Raw genomic sequence first — 16,389 nt, forward strand, 5'->3', positions numbered from 1 at the left:
GTTGGGTCATGTAAAGAATGTGTAGTGATCAAATGCTTGAGCCGGGTCATCTAAAGAATGTGTAATGATCAAATGCTTGAGCCGGGTCATCTAAAGAATGTGTAATGATCAAGTGCTTGAATCGTGTCATGTACAGAATGTGTAATGATCAAATGCTTAAGTCGGGTCATGTAAAGAATGTGTAATGATCAAATGCTTGAGTCGGGTCATGTAAAGAATGTGTAATGATCAAATGCTTGAGTCGGGTCATGTACAGAATGTGTAGTGATCAAATGCTTGAGTTGGGTCATGTACAGAATGTGTAGTGATCAAATGCTTGAGTCGGGTCATGTAAAGAATGTGTAATGATCAAATGCTTGAGTCAGGTCATGTAAAGAATGTGTAATGATCAAGTGCTTGAATCGTGTCATGTACAGAATGTGTAATGATCAAATGCTTAAGTCGGGTCATGTAAAGAATGTGTAATGATCAAATGCTTGAGTCGGGTCATGTAAAGAATGTGTAATGATCAAGTGCTTGAATCGTGTCATGTACAGAATGTGTAATGATCAAATGCTTAAGTCGGGTCATGTAAAGAATGTGTAATGATCAAATGCTTGAGTCGGGTCATGTAAAGAATGTGTAATGATCAAGTGCTTGAATCGTGTCATGTACAGAATGTGTAATGATCAAATGCTTAAGTCGGGTCATGTAAAGAATGTGTAATGATCAAATGCTTGAGTCGGGTCATGTAAAGAATGTGTAATGATCAAGTGCTTGAATCGTGTCATGTACAGAATGTGTAATGATCAAATGCTTAAGTCGGGTCATGTAAAGAATGTGTAATGATCAAATGCTTGAGTCGGGTCATGTAAAGAATGTGTAATGATCAAGTGCTTGAATCGTGTCATGTACAGAATGTGTAATGATCAAATGCTTAAGTCGGGTCATGTAAAGAATGTGTAATGATCAAATGCTTGAGTCGGGTCATGTAAAGAATGTGTAATGATCAAGTGCTTGAATCGTGTCATGTACAGAATGTGTAATGATCAAATGCTTAAGTCGGGTCATCTACAGAATGTGTAATGATCAAATGCTTGAGTCGGGTCATGTAAAGAATGTGTAATGATCAAATGCTTGAGTCGGGTCATCTACAGAATGCGTAATGATCAAATGCTTGAGTCGGGTCATGTAAAGAATGTGTAATAATCAAATGCTTGAGTCGGGTCATGTAAAGAATGTGTAATGATCAAATGCTTGAGTCGGGTCATGTAAAGAATGTGTAATGATCAAGTGCTTGAGTCGGCTCATGTATTATAAATGTAATATAATATAAGTGCAAAAACTGTTTTGGACAAATTAGCAAAAGTTCAAAAATCACTACTGAGGGTAATCCTCAAAAAACCATTTAGATATCATAGCGATGCACTATTTGAAGAATTCCGAGTTCTGGATGTTAGACAACTATACATGAGAAAATTAATTTTAAACACCCATCAAAAACGCCACCTCTACCCATCTATTAACCACTCTCACGACACCCGCCACTCACGGAGAAATCCAATTGTACCACTCACAACTAAAACATCTCTCGCTCAAAGACACTTCTCATTCTTAGGTCCAAAACTATACAACTTCATGCCTGATGCTTGGAAAAAGGAAAACACAGCTGTTCTTTATAAATTGACCACTAATTGGTTTCATCAATTAGGAAAATTAAAAAAAAAACCATGTAAAAGATACCTTTATGTTCTAATCTTAATCATTATGTGTATATATGTACCTACCTAGTACTTTTAAATTAGAATGCTACCCAAGCAGCAGTTAATCTTATGTTTAATTGGATATTTTATTTTATTCTATTTCTTCTCTTTGTTATTCATATTTATAAAAAATATGTTAGTAGGCTTAGGCACCAGTTAAAAGTACATATACCTATTATTTAATTATTATTTTAATACTATACTTATCAAACAACTTATCAAATTGTTAATACTCATCCTAATTTGACTGTCCTAAAACGGGAATCCTCCTAGTTGGGCAGTCAAAACATTTCTTAAATAATGTATAATCTTTTACTAAAAAAAAAAATAGATAAAAAAAAAAAAAAATGGAGATTCTACGAGGAGGGTTTGATTTCTTGATGAGCCATGTTGCTCTGGAAGGAAATCCAAAAGGCTGCGAATCATTTCATATGCACAATATGCTACTAAGTCTATTGATGGCTATCTAGCATAAAAATAACAAACCTAACCTCTAAAAATAGTTTAAGGTAGTACCCACATATTTACTTATTTATTAACAGATTCACGTCCAATTTATAAAATAAGTAACATGAAATAGAAGAAGAATTTAAATTTTGAGTAAAGGATGGCACATGTATCAAGACAGAAGTAAAAATAAAACTGAAAAGTCAAATCAAAACCTCGCTAAAGTCATAATAATTATAATATATCTTCACTTGCTTAGTTACAAACAAAAATCATTATGTATTACGGGTTCATGGGGTGAGGTTTGCCTGGGTCTCTCCAGCCGAACTTCTCGACCCATCGCCTCGGGAGGGATGGGCATAGATTCACACAGCATCCCTAAAGATGGCATTGGCCCTGAGTGAAATTATTTTCCTCGTGGCCTCCTGCGTAATGTAATATATAAATTAGATTTGAACAATAAAAATCAACTTTAACAGTCTACACAATTGGGAAAATGTTGAAGAGTATCCATAATTAGTTGAGTGTTGATTGAAAAGAGTAGTTCATTATTTTTAAGGACGGGTTTTTTCGGAGAATTTGAACAATTCATCAAATTTCAACATTCATTTTAAAGTTCTGTTTTTATTTCAGTTCTTTCAAGCAACTATCCTATAATGATACAACAACAGAACTTGGAGAGGACTTTTCGCAGAACCCGAAAATGAACGTTGAAATTTGATGAATTTTTCAAATTCTCCGATACAACCCGCCTTTAATCTACGGGAGGGGATATTAAAAGGTATAAGTTATAGCAAAGTAGGAGAATCAATAAAACAGTTATTATTTATTTCAATTGTTCCTGGCTTTCGCCCTTCAAGGGTATTTTAGGCAATCATTTCAAATTATGAAGAGAGGGAAGGTGAACTCATACATCAAATGTATGATGTATCATCACTCATACATTGAATGAATGGAGCGGGCATTTGTTGACCACATGTTCGGTGGTCTGCACCGCCCCACATTCACACATCGCCGACTCTTTAAGGCCCCAGCAGTGCATCATGTGGGCACAGCGGCTATGGGAGCACCTTAACCTATTGATGGCGGACCAGGTTTTGCGAGGCAATGAGAAGCCAGGCTGTCTCTCGGTGGGGTCCTGTATGAGATGGGCATTTCCCACGTTGGCCGTTTGCCACTCAAGTTTCCACCTATCTTCTGGGGTGAGAGGTAATCGGAAGAGCCTCTCTCCTTCCGCCTAGAAGGGCTTTCGGGACTTCAAGTGGCATGCCGGATGGGAGACGACATCTTGAATGACATGTGGAATGGAGGGGAGGCAATTTTAGATAAAGCTTGATAGAAGAGAGGATATTTGTTTAAAGAGGGAAAGCCAAAAAATATGTGATCTAAAGTTCCCACTTCTAGACCATAGAACGTACAATATGAGGAGTCAAGAACGTGAATTTTAAATTGGTTAGAAGGAATGGAACAATTTCCTGGCCTCCAAGTCTTTGGTGAGTAAGCTGTATATTTTCTTTTTTAAATTACATGACAGTTTAGAAACATTAATTCAGAAGAAGTTTGGTAAGTTCCCATGAAATGGGGCCACTTGTTTTTATAAGATTTTCACAAATAAAATTCTATACCAACTGCAATGTTAAGTATGTTGATATCTATGAAATTTTAATTTTAAATAATCTATAATATTATTATACTTGCTGTACCCCGCTACGCGTTACTGTTGCTCAGTCTGTCTGTACAGATAGAGAAACAATAGCGCGTGTTTTTAACTGTCACAGGTGAAATCTATATAATATGGGAATATATAAACACATGCGTATTCGAATGCAACATTGTGTCCGTGGTTGTGTCAAAATGTCAAAGCAATCGGTGGAGAACTTTTGGAGAATTAAAATAGATTAATTTAATTTTGACAGGTTCCTACTTTGTGGTAATAAAAAAAAACATAAAATGTAATTAAAAATAAGAACTCAAAACATTTTGTTTGAATTTGAATTGTTGAATTCGCATCGCATAGCAAACTGGATTAATAATTTTAAATATGTCAGCTGCTGCAAAGACCGGTCAACAAGTCAATAAATTTCAAGATGTTTTACACAAAACGCCAGAGGAGTTTCACGATGAACTTCCTAAAATATTCAGAACTGACGAAACTAGAATATTTCGCGTGAGTTTATTGATTATGTTGACCTACAACTGTCATCCATTTTTATTTGAGTTTAAATAATAATAAACTTCTCAATAAATATCGTAACAGCCACATACGTTTCTCCACATAAGTTTTTGGAAGCAATATTATTAAAAAACAGTTGGTAATTATGTTATGAATAAACTTGTCCAATTTTTGTTGTTTGTTTTTGGGGTGTTATGTGTTATGCCGTGTTGCACTAACTCCTTCTTTAGCCGACGTTTCGGACAGCGTTGCAGTGTCCATCATCAGGGCAGATCCGGTAGATCCGAAGATGTGTAAATTTTGGTTGTCGAGTTTGTGCTTATTTATTTGTGGCCTGGGCCCGTCCAAGTGCGAAATGCCAACGGAAGTGGTGACATCTTGTGGCGAATTCTGAAAGCACAGTATTTATGTTAGCCTGGGGCCCGTCCAAGTGCGAAATGCCAACGGAAGTGGCGCCATCTTGTGGCGAATTCTAGAATTAGGAAACCGATTGACAGCGGTTAAAGTAGAAAAAAAAATGCTTTTGGCCGTGAGAATCTAAAAACTTACCAAACTTGTCCAATTCCGCTGGAAATTGCACTTAGTTTCAACTTAATTACTACAGCAAATAAATATGTACGTCGTGGGAGAAAGTTACATTTGTTTCAATCAAAGTTATGTTTGCAGTTTAGGAATTTAGTAAATGTGCCCAAATTATTAAAATAAACCAAACTAAACCCTAAAAACCTATTTTGTGCATGTTTACTTAACCCCCGACTTAAGGCCCCATAGTAAGCGTTCAAAGATTTTATCCCAGATCATAATGAACTAAAATTGGGATTACAGGCCGTTTCCTGATAAACTTTTACTAAATTCGTAATCGTGACAATACATTGGTATCTCTAAATGGTATAAAACAATGTCACTATCCTCGTCTGTCTGTTTGTGCGCTTAGTTCAACTATACAACGGAGTTTGATAGGGTTTTCACTATCATTTAGAGAATTCGTCCGGAAGGTTTGTATATAATATAATACATGGATATTATATTTATTAAAAGTAGAGTAAAGTAGAGCAATGCTGGGTACACGTCAGGTAATATAAAATTTAAAAAACATCAATAGCAATGGTGGCAACAAATTACCACAGTATGTACACGAACTGCGCACCGAACGAGCATTCGCAGGTCTCTTTAAAATTGGTTTCAAGTTTATTAGTGATATTTTTTCCAGTTTGGCGAGAAGGGATCCGGTTTGGAGTTCTTCAACCCCGAGATCCAGGACTATGCCAACCTGAAGGCCAACCTGCTCTTCAACCGCAGCCTGTTCGAGGATCGCACCTTTGACTCCGTCAACGCTAGCCTGTACTACAGCCGCCCAACTCACACCTCCGACATTGTGTGGATGAGGCCCAGTGTGAGTATTCTGTATTAAAATTAGAGATGCAACCAGTGGCGTAGCTATAGCATTCATGTAGGGTTCCACCCTGCAGCGGGGGGGACCTCTACTCACTGCCACTTTAGATCTTATTGATTAAAAAAAATAGGTGCAAATAATTAAAAACATTCTATATTTAGTGTTATTTTCAATCTTGTGAATTTTACGGGTCTGCGCTAGTAGCTAGTGGTGATTATCTGGCTTGTAAGTAGCACAGACCATCAGGGAATATTTTAATTCCCTATAAAAAAATGGATTGATTATTGAATTCACTCTGCAGGAGAAGCAACAACTTATAAACCAGCCACCAAAATACATATAAACAGAAGACTCACCAGAAAATACTACTCGCAATTGAATTCCGCTCCTTGATCTTCAGATTCGGCAGCAGACGGCAAATCAGCACAATAATATTATTTGCATTCGCACTATGAGATTATAATATGTCAACCAGCTCTCAAGAGAGTAGAATTTTTAATAATGATGAATTAGCACATTGTAATTCAAACGTACAGCCACATTATTGTGACAAAAAATATTTTAATCATTTTAGTCTTAAATCGACCTCTTTTGACAAACAATACAATCCGGATGAATCCATCTGATCAATGCAAAGATGACTGTAATTCGTTATCACTCACCTGCAGAGCAAAATCTATCCAAAACTGACCAGAGATGTCTCTTTCGTCCATTATTTTCAATTTTTAATTTTAAAATTGAATTAAAACCAATTTTGAGTCGATTGCTTATCCAGCAAGTATTGTCAGGAATGTAACCTACAAGTAGGTACTGTTGTCTTTTTATCCCATGGAATACTGAGGCCAATGTGGGAGTTTGAAACCTTAACCCTATCGTCACCTTATATGCACCCCTGGATGCAACGGATGGTGAATTGGCAGGATACCGGATTTACGATACGGCCAGAACATACTAAGCTTGAATTGTGCAGATACATGTCATTTAAGGTTAAACTCACGACACGTGACTTTGCTCTTTTAACTTGTGAAGCTTTCTTTGACTTCTGAAGCTTCCAATGCAATATGAAAGTAAACGCAATCGTTTATTACCTCTGATCGCTGAAAAGTTTATTCACCTTACATAAACAATACTGACAAACAACCATTTACCCAAGACTGGCTCGCAGACCTAGATGTCCCCCCCTGACTCCGACCATAGGAAATAAAAAGAAGAATTTGTCGTAAATGATTTAAGATTTTCACGGCCAAAAGTATTTTTGTTATTTGTTTTTGGGGTATTATGCCGTGTTGCGCTAACTCCTTCTTTAGCCAACGTTTCGGACAGCATTGCAGTGTCCATCATCAGGGCAGATGTGTTATTTATAAATAACACATCTGCCCTGATGATGGACACTGCAATGTTGTCCGAAACGTTGGCTAAAGAAGGAGTTAGCGCAACACGGCATAATACCCCAAAAACAAATAACAAAAAAAAAAAAAAAAAAAAAAAAAGAATTTGTCGTCTCTAATTAAAACCGTTGTAATCATTGTCACTAATTTTACCTCAGGGTGGGATTTGGCTTCCTCCGCAATTGCTCTCCACTGGCTGAGAAAAGCTAAAAAAGTTTTTGTTTCATCACTTTCCATGACTTTTTAAAGATGTGATGAATTATCATTTTGATGATTTATCCGGTCACCGGTTTTAGCATAGCTTAAATTTTGCTTCTTCAAATCAAATCAAATCAAAAATTATTTATTGTAAAATAAAAATTACAAAAGGTGTAGCTTATGGGTAGACCCCATTTCTTCCAGCTAACCACATTTATTTAATTACAATGTTTACATAATATTATTTGTTTTATTATAATAATTACAATGTTTATACAGATAAAATAACAATATACCAATGAAAAAATAAAAAAATACAAATATATGGATATATACCAATAAAAATAGGCGTTTCATTTACGTGAGGTATTCACTCAACGTGTAGTGACATATATTAACAAGGAAAGTGTTTAGTAACGATTTGAATTTGTGTGTATCTTGTATTTGTTTAATGTTATGTGGAAGGTTGTTATATACTTTAATGGCCATGTAGTATGGTCCTTTTTGGAATATTGTTTTGTTTGCTTTTGGTATTAATAAGTTTTCTGTGAGCCTTGTAGCGTATTTATGTGTTGAGTTTTTTAGTGGGAACTTGTCTGTAGATGATCGCACTAACATGCATAACTCCATTATATATATGTCTGTGGCTGTCAGAATTTTCAGATTTTTAAACATAGGTCTACATGAATCTAAACGATCAGAGTTTGTAATTTTTCTTATGTATGATGAAAACATCTTTAGCGTTTACCGAGTTCCTGTCTCAATACTCCATGCCTTTATATATATTTTTTGAAAGTGTGCAAAATTTGCAATACATATTATGTTGTTTTTAGTTAAAGTGGGAGAATGTTATATAACACGCTCCCCGTCCACGCTCCCCGTCCACGCTCGCCGTCATTGTTGCTAAGGAACTCATCCTTAAACTTCTATTATAATTTTACAGAAGCAGACGTCCGTTACATCTCTAGTGTATAATAATGTTGTTATGTTGTTGATAGCAAATAGTGAAGAACCCCCTGTTTGTGGATCCGGCGTCCAGGAAGTTCCACGTAAAGCAGCTCTTTACCGGGAACTGTGGCTTTGCAGCTGCCCTCTCCACGGTCACCATGAACCATAAGTGAGTCCAACATCTTCCTCGTCATTATTATTCATTTATTAAAGCGGAGACAGTTTTCAGATTCTTCCGGTGAGCACTCAGGCCATGAGCCCATTGTGCTATCTCTCATTTACCTCATTCCTTTAACAGTCACCCGGTTCCTTTGATAAAGTTCACCAGGAATGTCATTGGATATTTGGCTATATATCCTGGTTCCACAATGTATCTTCCTAAGTATCTGAGCCTTGTTCTCATGAGGGCAGGACATTGGCACAATAAATGAATTGAAGTCTCTTCATCCTCTTCATATTTCCTGCATCTATTGGTGTTTACAAGCTGCATGTGTCTCCTGAGGTGGCAGTGTCCCATTTAGTCCTACGAGTTCCCTCAGTGAGTGGGTTGTCCTTATTGAGTAGTTTCGTATTTCGTCTAAGGTCTAGCGCGTTTACGAGTTCTTCGGATTGTCTTATTCCGGGTGCCCTCTCCCATTCCTTCTGTACTGGGATTCGATCCACTTTTCAATAATGTAGTTGGGTGTGGCAAGCTGCCAATCCTATGGCCAGCTTCATTGTTACCTACTTTCTTCTTGTGTCCCTTGTCCTAGCCGGGTAAACTAACAGGGGTAGGCAGAAAGGATAGATCGCAAAACTTTCTTGGGACACACTTCTTGCTTCATTCACATTAAAACATTATCTCATTCATACTCTTCTGTTATTCTGACTCTTGACATTACCCAACTCAAGAATTTCATTCCTTTGATCGTGCCATGTCCTCTTCAGGCGTCCCCATTATACATTTGCATCAAATATTCAATTTATACTCCTTTCTTCGTTCATTCGATCTATTGACTCTGGACATATTCGCCCATACATATTCGCCCATTCTCCTTTGTCACTGCCATTTTGTTTTAAAGTATATTTTATTTAATTATAAAATTTAACATTTTATATCTAGTGTACATCTATTCTAAAACTACTACAGGGTTTTCCAATAAGAGGTGTTATTTTGAATAGCCCGCTATTTCGGTAGATGTTACTTTTGAAGCTGTCATTTTTTGACATTTGACAAGTAGAAACTACGCCATTAATACAAATGGAACGATACACGCTTCAACAACGCATTGAAATTATTAAAATTCACTTGAGTGAATTAAATGCAAATCATCTTGAGTGATGAGGCCCATTTCCACCTCGGTGGCTTCGTCAACAAGCAAAATTGTCGCATCTGGGGCTCGGAAAACCAAAGAATTATTGTTGAAAAGCCTGTTTATCCTCAACGTGTGACTGTTTGGTGCGGTTTATGGTCCGCGGAGTTATTGGACCTTACTTTTTCGAAAATGAGGCTGGAGCAACAGTTTCGGTGAATGGATTGCGCTATCAAGAGATGATTAATGATTTTTTATGGCCGGAATTGGATGGTATTGATCTGGACAACGTTTACTTTCAACGAAATGGCGCTACATGCCACACAAGCAACGAAACTATTGATCTTTTACGATTGAATATCAAAATAACACCTCTTATTAGAAAACCCTGTATAAAAATATTCTATTACCTACTTACTAGTATTTAGATTTCACAACATTGAGACTTAACCCACAAAAAACTGCAAGACTTTTAGCTTCCTTAAAATTTAAAGGGAGATCATTGAACATTTTGAAACTTTTATATTAAATATTGTTTTGTGTTGCTAATAAATTTGTCTTAGGAAGTCTAAAATCGTTTCAGCTTCTCGTAGGATAGCCATGGACTGTAGGTACAATTAATACTAACACTTTTTAACATATAATCTGGTAACATTTTCTTTTTTAACTTGTATATAAATAGTATGGTATTATAGATCAAATGTTGCCACACACTTATTAGAATATTGAGTTGGCATTTCATTGTTTTTATCCTATAGACCTTTATAGACCTCATACCTCTGTTCTGAATTATTTCCATTCTTTTAACTTGTGTTTGACACGATAAAGGTTTTTTTTCAACATTGCCAATATCAGGATGCTTACAAGCTTAAATGTAAAGTTTCTGAACTTACTAACCAAAGAAAACAACTTATTTTGTATGCTAATCATATTTTCTTATTTTCTAGTTTGTTCAATCAGATGATTCCAGACGCTCAAAGCTTTACAACCCAGTATGCTGGGATATTTCACTTCAGGTACGGCAGAACATATTTTTATCCATTGCAAATTTATGTGGCAGTCGAAGAGGTTTTGTAGTTTTATTTATTTGTAGGTTCTGGCAGTTTGGGAAGTGGATCGACGTGGTGATAGACGACTTCCTTCCGATGAGTCTGGAGAAAGTGGAATACATCCAGAAGATGTCTAATCCCACCTTCTGGAGTTCCCTCCTGGAGAAGGCGTATGCCAAGTGAGCTACAATTATGTTATAATATTATTGATGAGCAGGGCTGGCCCTATGCAGGGGCAATTGGAGTAGCAATCTACTATGTACCAGTAGTGTGACAATAAACATGTAAATAGTGTACTTTCACCTCCTTAGTATTATTATTGTAAAGCTACCCATCATTATTATACGAGATCATCCACTTGTCTCTCCAGAAGATTATACAAAGTATTATACAAAGAGATAGTCCCGAATTAATATCCGTCATTGGTTTAAATGTTCCAACGAGGCGTACCAGGCACACTACACTATTTCATATTGAAGCCAACAATACCAATGCAGCAAACAACTCAGTAATTAATTACTCGCGCAATCACAACATACACCCATTATGAAAAATTACCACATTTAGACATCTTTCATGATTCCTTTCCAACATACAAAACTAACTTTTAAATTTCTTAGCGTGACATATTTCAAAAACACTTTCACTTCATTTTTCAAAACTTATGTGTATTAACAGTCAATTACAATTTGTGAGCTTATTATAATTGTTGTTTTCAATACATTTATTATTATCTATCCACACACTTCCTTCCTTTTATAACAATCTCAGGCGAAATTACGTAATGATATTTTATGGACATACGTAATAGGTACTACAACTATTTATTTATTTATTTATTGCATCTCACTATACATAAAACACTTTTTTTCACATAAAAATCAACCTCACTAGGACTAAGCCTGTATCGAGATTAACAATTTACATTTGAGTGAAGCAAACACAAGAGTAATCACAAACATAAAGTAATTCTACATACAAACACAAAATATTTCAAAATTAAATAAAAAATGAGTATTAGATGTGTTACCAGATGGGTAATTTGACAGTATATTGTAACAATATTTGAACCATAACCAATCATTAATCATTATTCAAAAGAAGAAGCAAAGTAGATAATAAAGACAGATAGGGTGACATTCAGTTTTTAGCAAATGGGACTTATATAAAATCTTATTATTTAAGAAAGGACAAGGATGAAAAAATATTAAGACAATCGTCTGTCAATACATAAGCCTTAATTAACTTTTTAAATTTAACTAAGGAATTGGTAGACTTAATATGATTTGGAAGAATATTCAACATAAGTGGTGCCTGATATAAATAATTTCTTTGACCAAAAGAAGTTTTAGTATGTACCGCCACAAAGTTCAATGTAGAGCTAATTCTAGTTGTACGCATTTGTTGTGTTCTTTCAGCAAATTTAATATTGATAAAAAATCGACAAAGTATTTGAGTGATATACATATAGCTGTTTTATACACATAACATTACATTCCTTATAAAGTAGGTTGGATGGATAACAGATTTTTTTTTTGTACATCACTTTAAGGATCAATTTTTGAGTAAACTATGTAATAACTAAAAATATCTAACTGTATCTTATTGTACTGTGTATGTCTTAACAAATAAATAAAAGAGGAACCAGTCCGTTACACAGTCAAAAGTCACCACAAATTGGTGTAGTCGATAGATCATTACAATTCGGCAAATTGGTATCTCTATTTTTCCGCATAAGGGCTCAATTGAGAGTGATATTAGTGTTTATTTGTATATGTTCTGGATGCGCCTGCCCATCAGCAGCGTGAGGTGCCGGATCAGGAGAGGCTGATTTGGGGAGACTCTTTGACACCTGGTCTCTCTTATTCTTATTCTATTCTATTTCTTATTCTCTCTTATTCTATTTCTTTGATAACTGGTCTCTCTTGATCTTTCATTAGATGGACAGATCATTCTTCCGTCACTTCTTGACACACTTATCTCTAGATTCCTACCAACCCCTCATACCTTTTTCCTTCCCAGAACTTCCTTCCATCCCCAAAGACGACATTATTTTCCTCAGAGTCTTCTGTGTTGGGTTAATTTAAGTTAATTATTTCTGATTTCAAAGGTATAAATATGTTCCAGATTATACGGATCCTACGAAGTGATCCTGGAGATCTACCTGAACAACTCCATGGTGGATCAGACTGGAGGAGTGTCCGACTTCAACACTCCCGCAGAGGGGGAGCCGGCCTTTGAGCTTCTGCAGCAGGACTTCAACCACGGCACCCTCATGGGAGCCACCACCAAGGTAAATATGTTCCAGACTATATGGCTCCTACGAAGTGATCCTGGAGATCTACCTGAATGAATCCATGGTGGATAAAAAAAATAATAAAAACCACTTATACACAGAAGCAAGGACGCCATTTATTAGCAGTAACACCCTGTTCCGTCACGCCGATTTGCTTTTGACAGGCCGTGTGCTGACGAATAGTATGGTCAGAATTTGAACTGTACAGTTCACACACGTCAACTATAATCACGGAGTGCCGTGAGCCGTACAATCGCATCGAAACGTTCGTCTTGTCAAAACCAATGTGTGTACTCTCACCGGTTATTTATCGGAATAATCCCTTAAACGTATTTTATCGCAACTATCGCAATCCAATTCAACATAACGAGTGCTACCGTACAACGATCACCGTTCCAGTGCTGACAGATAATTCTCGAGATGCAGATTTCGTTCGCCACCCGGTAATCTGACTGTGAATTAACCTTACAAATTGTGTTATCGTATTCGCCTGTCATAGCCATAGGCTTTATCCATGCTTTATCTGTGTGGAATAGCCCTTCAAAATACGGCTATCCCAACCCTTGTTCGTTCCTCGAACATACCCATTACTTTATTAGAGGAACTACTGTCTGCTGTCACAGATTAAGGTGAAATATAGGAGATGGCCACGGGAAAAGGCTAAAAATAAATGTTGCCAAAATATCTTTCAAAATAGGACTGGTAGTTCCGAAATGTACTAATAAATATGGTGAAAGAACTTTAAACTACATATATAGTACCCAAAATGTTTAACTTATTACCAATGACAATTAAAAATAATAACATGTATACTGCTAATGTTAAATATAATCTAAGGAAATGGTTATTGGATAATAATGATCTATACTGATGCCCCTGAAATGGAATTCATATTCTTAGAAAATGGAAAAACAATTATTTTGTAATACCTGACTACCTACCTCTATTTATGAAACTATTGATGTACTTGTTGATAATACTAATTTGTTCATACATTTATTTTTACTTGCTTATTATATAAGGCTTTTATGCTACTATTTAAACTTTTCTGCAATGTAAACAAAATTACATACAACACGGATATATACAGACATAGCACAAGGACGTGCAATGAAATTAGGCCAACAAAAAAGGACTAAGTCAATACACAAAACAGTTTACAATACAAAGGGATACAATATTATTTAATCTAATTGATAGATTTTTGGAGGGTAGTGATTATCGCCAATTTGAATGGGTTATGATTCTGTGTTTCTCCAATCCGCAGAATCCAAGGTTGCGTGATTACTCTCGGTGTGCAATAATGAGAATTCGGATATTTCCAATTTAGTTTTTATTTTAACAAAACTCACGTTACAATAATTTTATGAACAAATCAGATAGCGTACATTAGAGGAGATTTAGGGCTAAACCGGTAGCAAGACCGCTGGAGAGAGAATGAAATATTAGCCGCGCTAAGTATCGCGCGCTGGCTTGCAGTGATACCAGTCTCACATGATGGTAGGTAAAAGTAATGTTGTCATTATTTTCGGGAGATGTAAACTCCCTATAATTTACCCTACAGATTCAAGCTGAATTGTAAGAGTTATATTAATCAACAGAAAATGTAATAAACAATAAAAATTAAATAATTTACAAATATAAGTAAGTAATAATAAATTATACATTTGGAAACTTGGATGTACTAAATGGCTAAAATAAATTAGTAAATAAATAAATAGCGCAATGTGCATGATACAATCTGAAGAGGGATATACAGATCTTATCAATAGTAGGAGTAAGATTAAGACTGATTAAGTTCTGTGTTAACTCACAGTTAACACAGAACTTTGATGTTTGACGTTTCGTCTGTCTGTAAATTTGTTTGTACGTTCCGTTTCCTTGATGGTGGACGTATTGGATACTGCCTTTTTATCCTGTCAGAGTTCGCAGGAGCATTAATCCATGTACATATATCATATCGGAATAAGCAATATTATGGTATCTTAAGAAAGTTTGAAAAAAGAATTGTCATTGAGATAGTGACGTTTCTTTGGACAAATTGTATAATTCCTTATTTGAAAAAAAAAAATCACATGAAATATACTAACTAACTAACCATCATGCCGTTTCTCCGCAGGGGTAGGCAGAGAGGACGGACCGCCAAACAACTCAGTCTTGGCACACACTCCTTGCCTCATTCACATTCATACATCACCTCACACATACTCTTCTATTATTCTGACTCTTCACATGGCCCGACTTGAGTATCTGATTCACTTGATCGTGCCATGTCTTCCTTGGGCATCCCCGACTTCTGTTACCATTACATATATCCTCCTTACACTCAAGTACCTATATACTTTATAATTAAGTAAGCAGGTATTATTTAAGTGTCTACTTAGATCTAATGATTTTAAATGAAATTTTTGTTTTCATTTATTTGAGAAAATTGGAAATATCCTTTTTTGGGCACAATTTTTTCTGTTCACAGAACTACTAAATTATTTGCATAATAATAGGAGTACCACAAGGCACCATGTTGGGTCCTGCTTTATTGTGTAAATAAGAAGAAAAAATAGCACGATAAGCCTATGATCTGTGTGCTTGGGAGGTATACTGATCAGACGGACCAGACCTGGTAAGGAGACCCTTATCAATGATAATAATGATGATTCCAGGGTACCTCTGTTGACGCGTCGCAACCTTTCCAGGTAGACCAGCACCACATCATCACAGCCGTGACCACCATCGAGAACAAGAGCAAAGAGCAGTTCCAACTCATGAAGCTAAAGGATACCTGCGGCGTAAGTCTGAAATGGACTGGAGCTTGGAGCGATGGGTTGGTACTTGTACTGTAAATCGGTATACCACAAGACAGATTTAGACATTTTTGTTTTCAATGAGAATACCGAACAAGATTCCCAACTGCTTGCAAATTTCCAGAGCATAGACAATAAAAGGAGATGAACCACAAACCATAATTAGTATTGTCCCATTAACCCATCCCGCCTTTGTTTCTTCCTACACACCAGGTGCATAACTTTCGTTGCGTAGCCACTGTGATAGTCTGTGCAGTTTAGTCGAAACTCGGCGACAGTTGACACGCAAACATGCCATATCTCGATTGTGTTATTTATAGGATTATTGGGATATATTGTGAGGCTGAAGATAGTGGGGAGGTCAAGGTGATCACCAAGCACGGCTGAAGCCATTTCAATTATTTCATCAGGACGATACTGAGAGTATTTACCAATTTATTTACAGCAAAAGAATCCACAACCAGTGGAACTGTTATTAACTCTTACAGAAAATAATTTCCCTGTGGACCTGTGTCGTATTTGGGCTTATATGCTGTGTGGTGGGTATTTCAATAATTAAGTAAAGGAAGGAGAGGTAGTTCTAGAACAGAAAATGTATGAGGGATGGGTATAAAACTGCAGTATGAATCCATCCCTATATATTTAGTAAATGCACATTCAAG

The 16,389-nt window shown here is 36.1% G+C and overlaps 1 protein-coding gene across 1 annotated transcript in view; it reads left to right on the forward strand.

Annotated features, from left to right (window-relative positions):
• Nucleotides 1–2,573: 2,573 nt before the first annotated feature.
• The window catches only part of LOC149409702 (calpain clp-4-like), a 44,377-nt gene continuing 30,561 nt past the window's right edge, over nucleotides 2,574–16,389 (forward strand). The window contains exons 1-7 of the mRNA XM_089649436.1: nucleotides 2,574–2,618; nucleotides 5,573–5,755; nucleotides 8,340–8,458; nucleotides 10,529–10,597; nucleotides 10,675–10,809; nucleotides 12,758–12,923; nucleotides 15,587–15,712. Coding sequence (XP_089505562.1) covers nucleotides 2,574–2,618; nucleotides 5,573–5,755; nucleotides 8,340–8,458; nucleotides 10,529–10,597; nucleotides 10,675–10,809; nucleotides 12,758–12,923; nucleotides 15,587–15,712 — 843 coding nt within the window. The remainder of the gene's footprint in view (nucleotides 2,619–5,572; nucleotides 5,756–8,339; nucleotides 8,459–10,528; nucleotides 10,598–10,674; nucleotides 10,810–12,757; nucleotides 12,924–15,586; nucleotides 15,713–16,389) is intronic.

This window comes from Hesperophylax consimilis, chromosome 30, assembly GCF_061612785.1.
Source record: "Hesperophylax consimilis isolate HC1 chromosome 30, BYU_Hcon_1.0, whole genome shotgun sequence".
Lineage (NCBI taxonomy): Eukaryota > Metazoa > Arthropoda > Insecta > Trichoptera > Limnephilidae > Hesperophylax > Hesperophylax consimilis.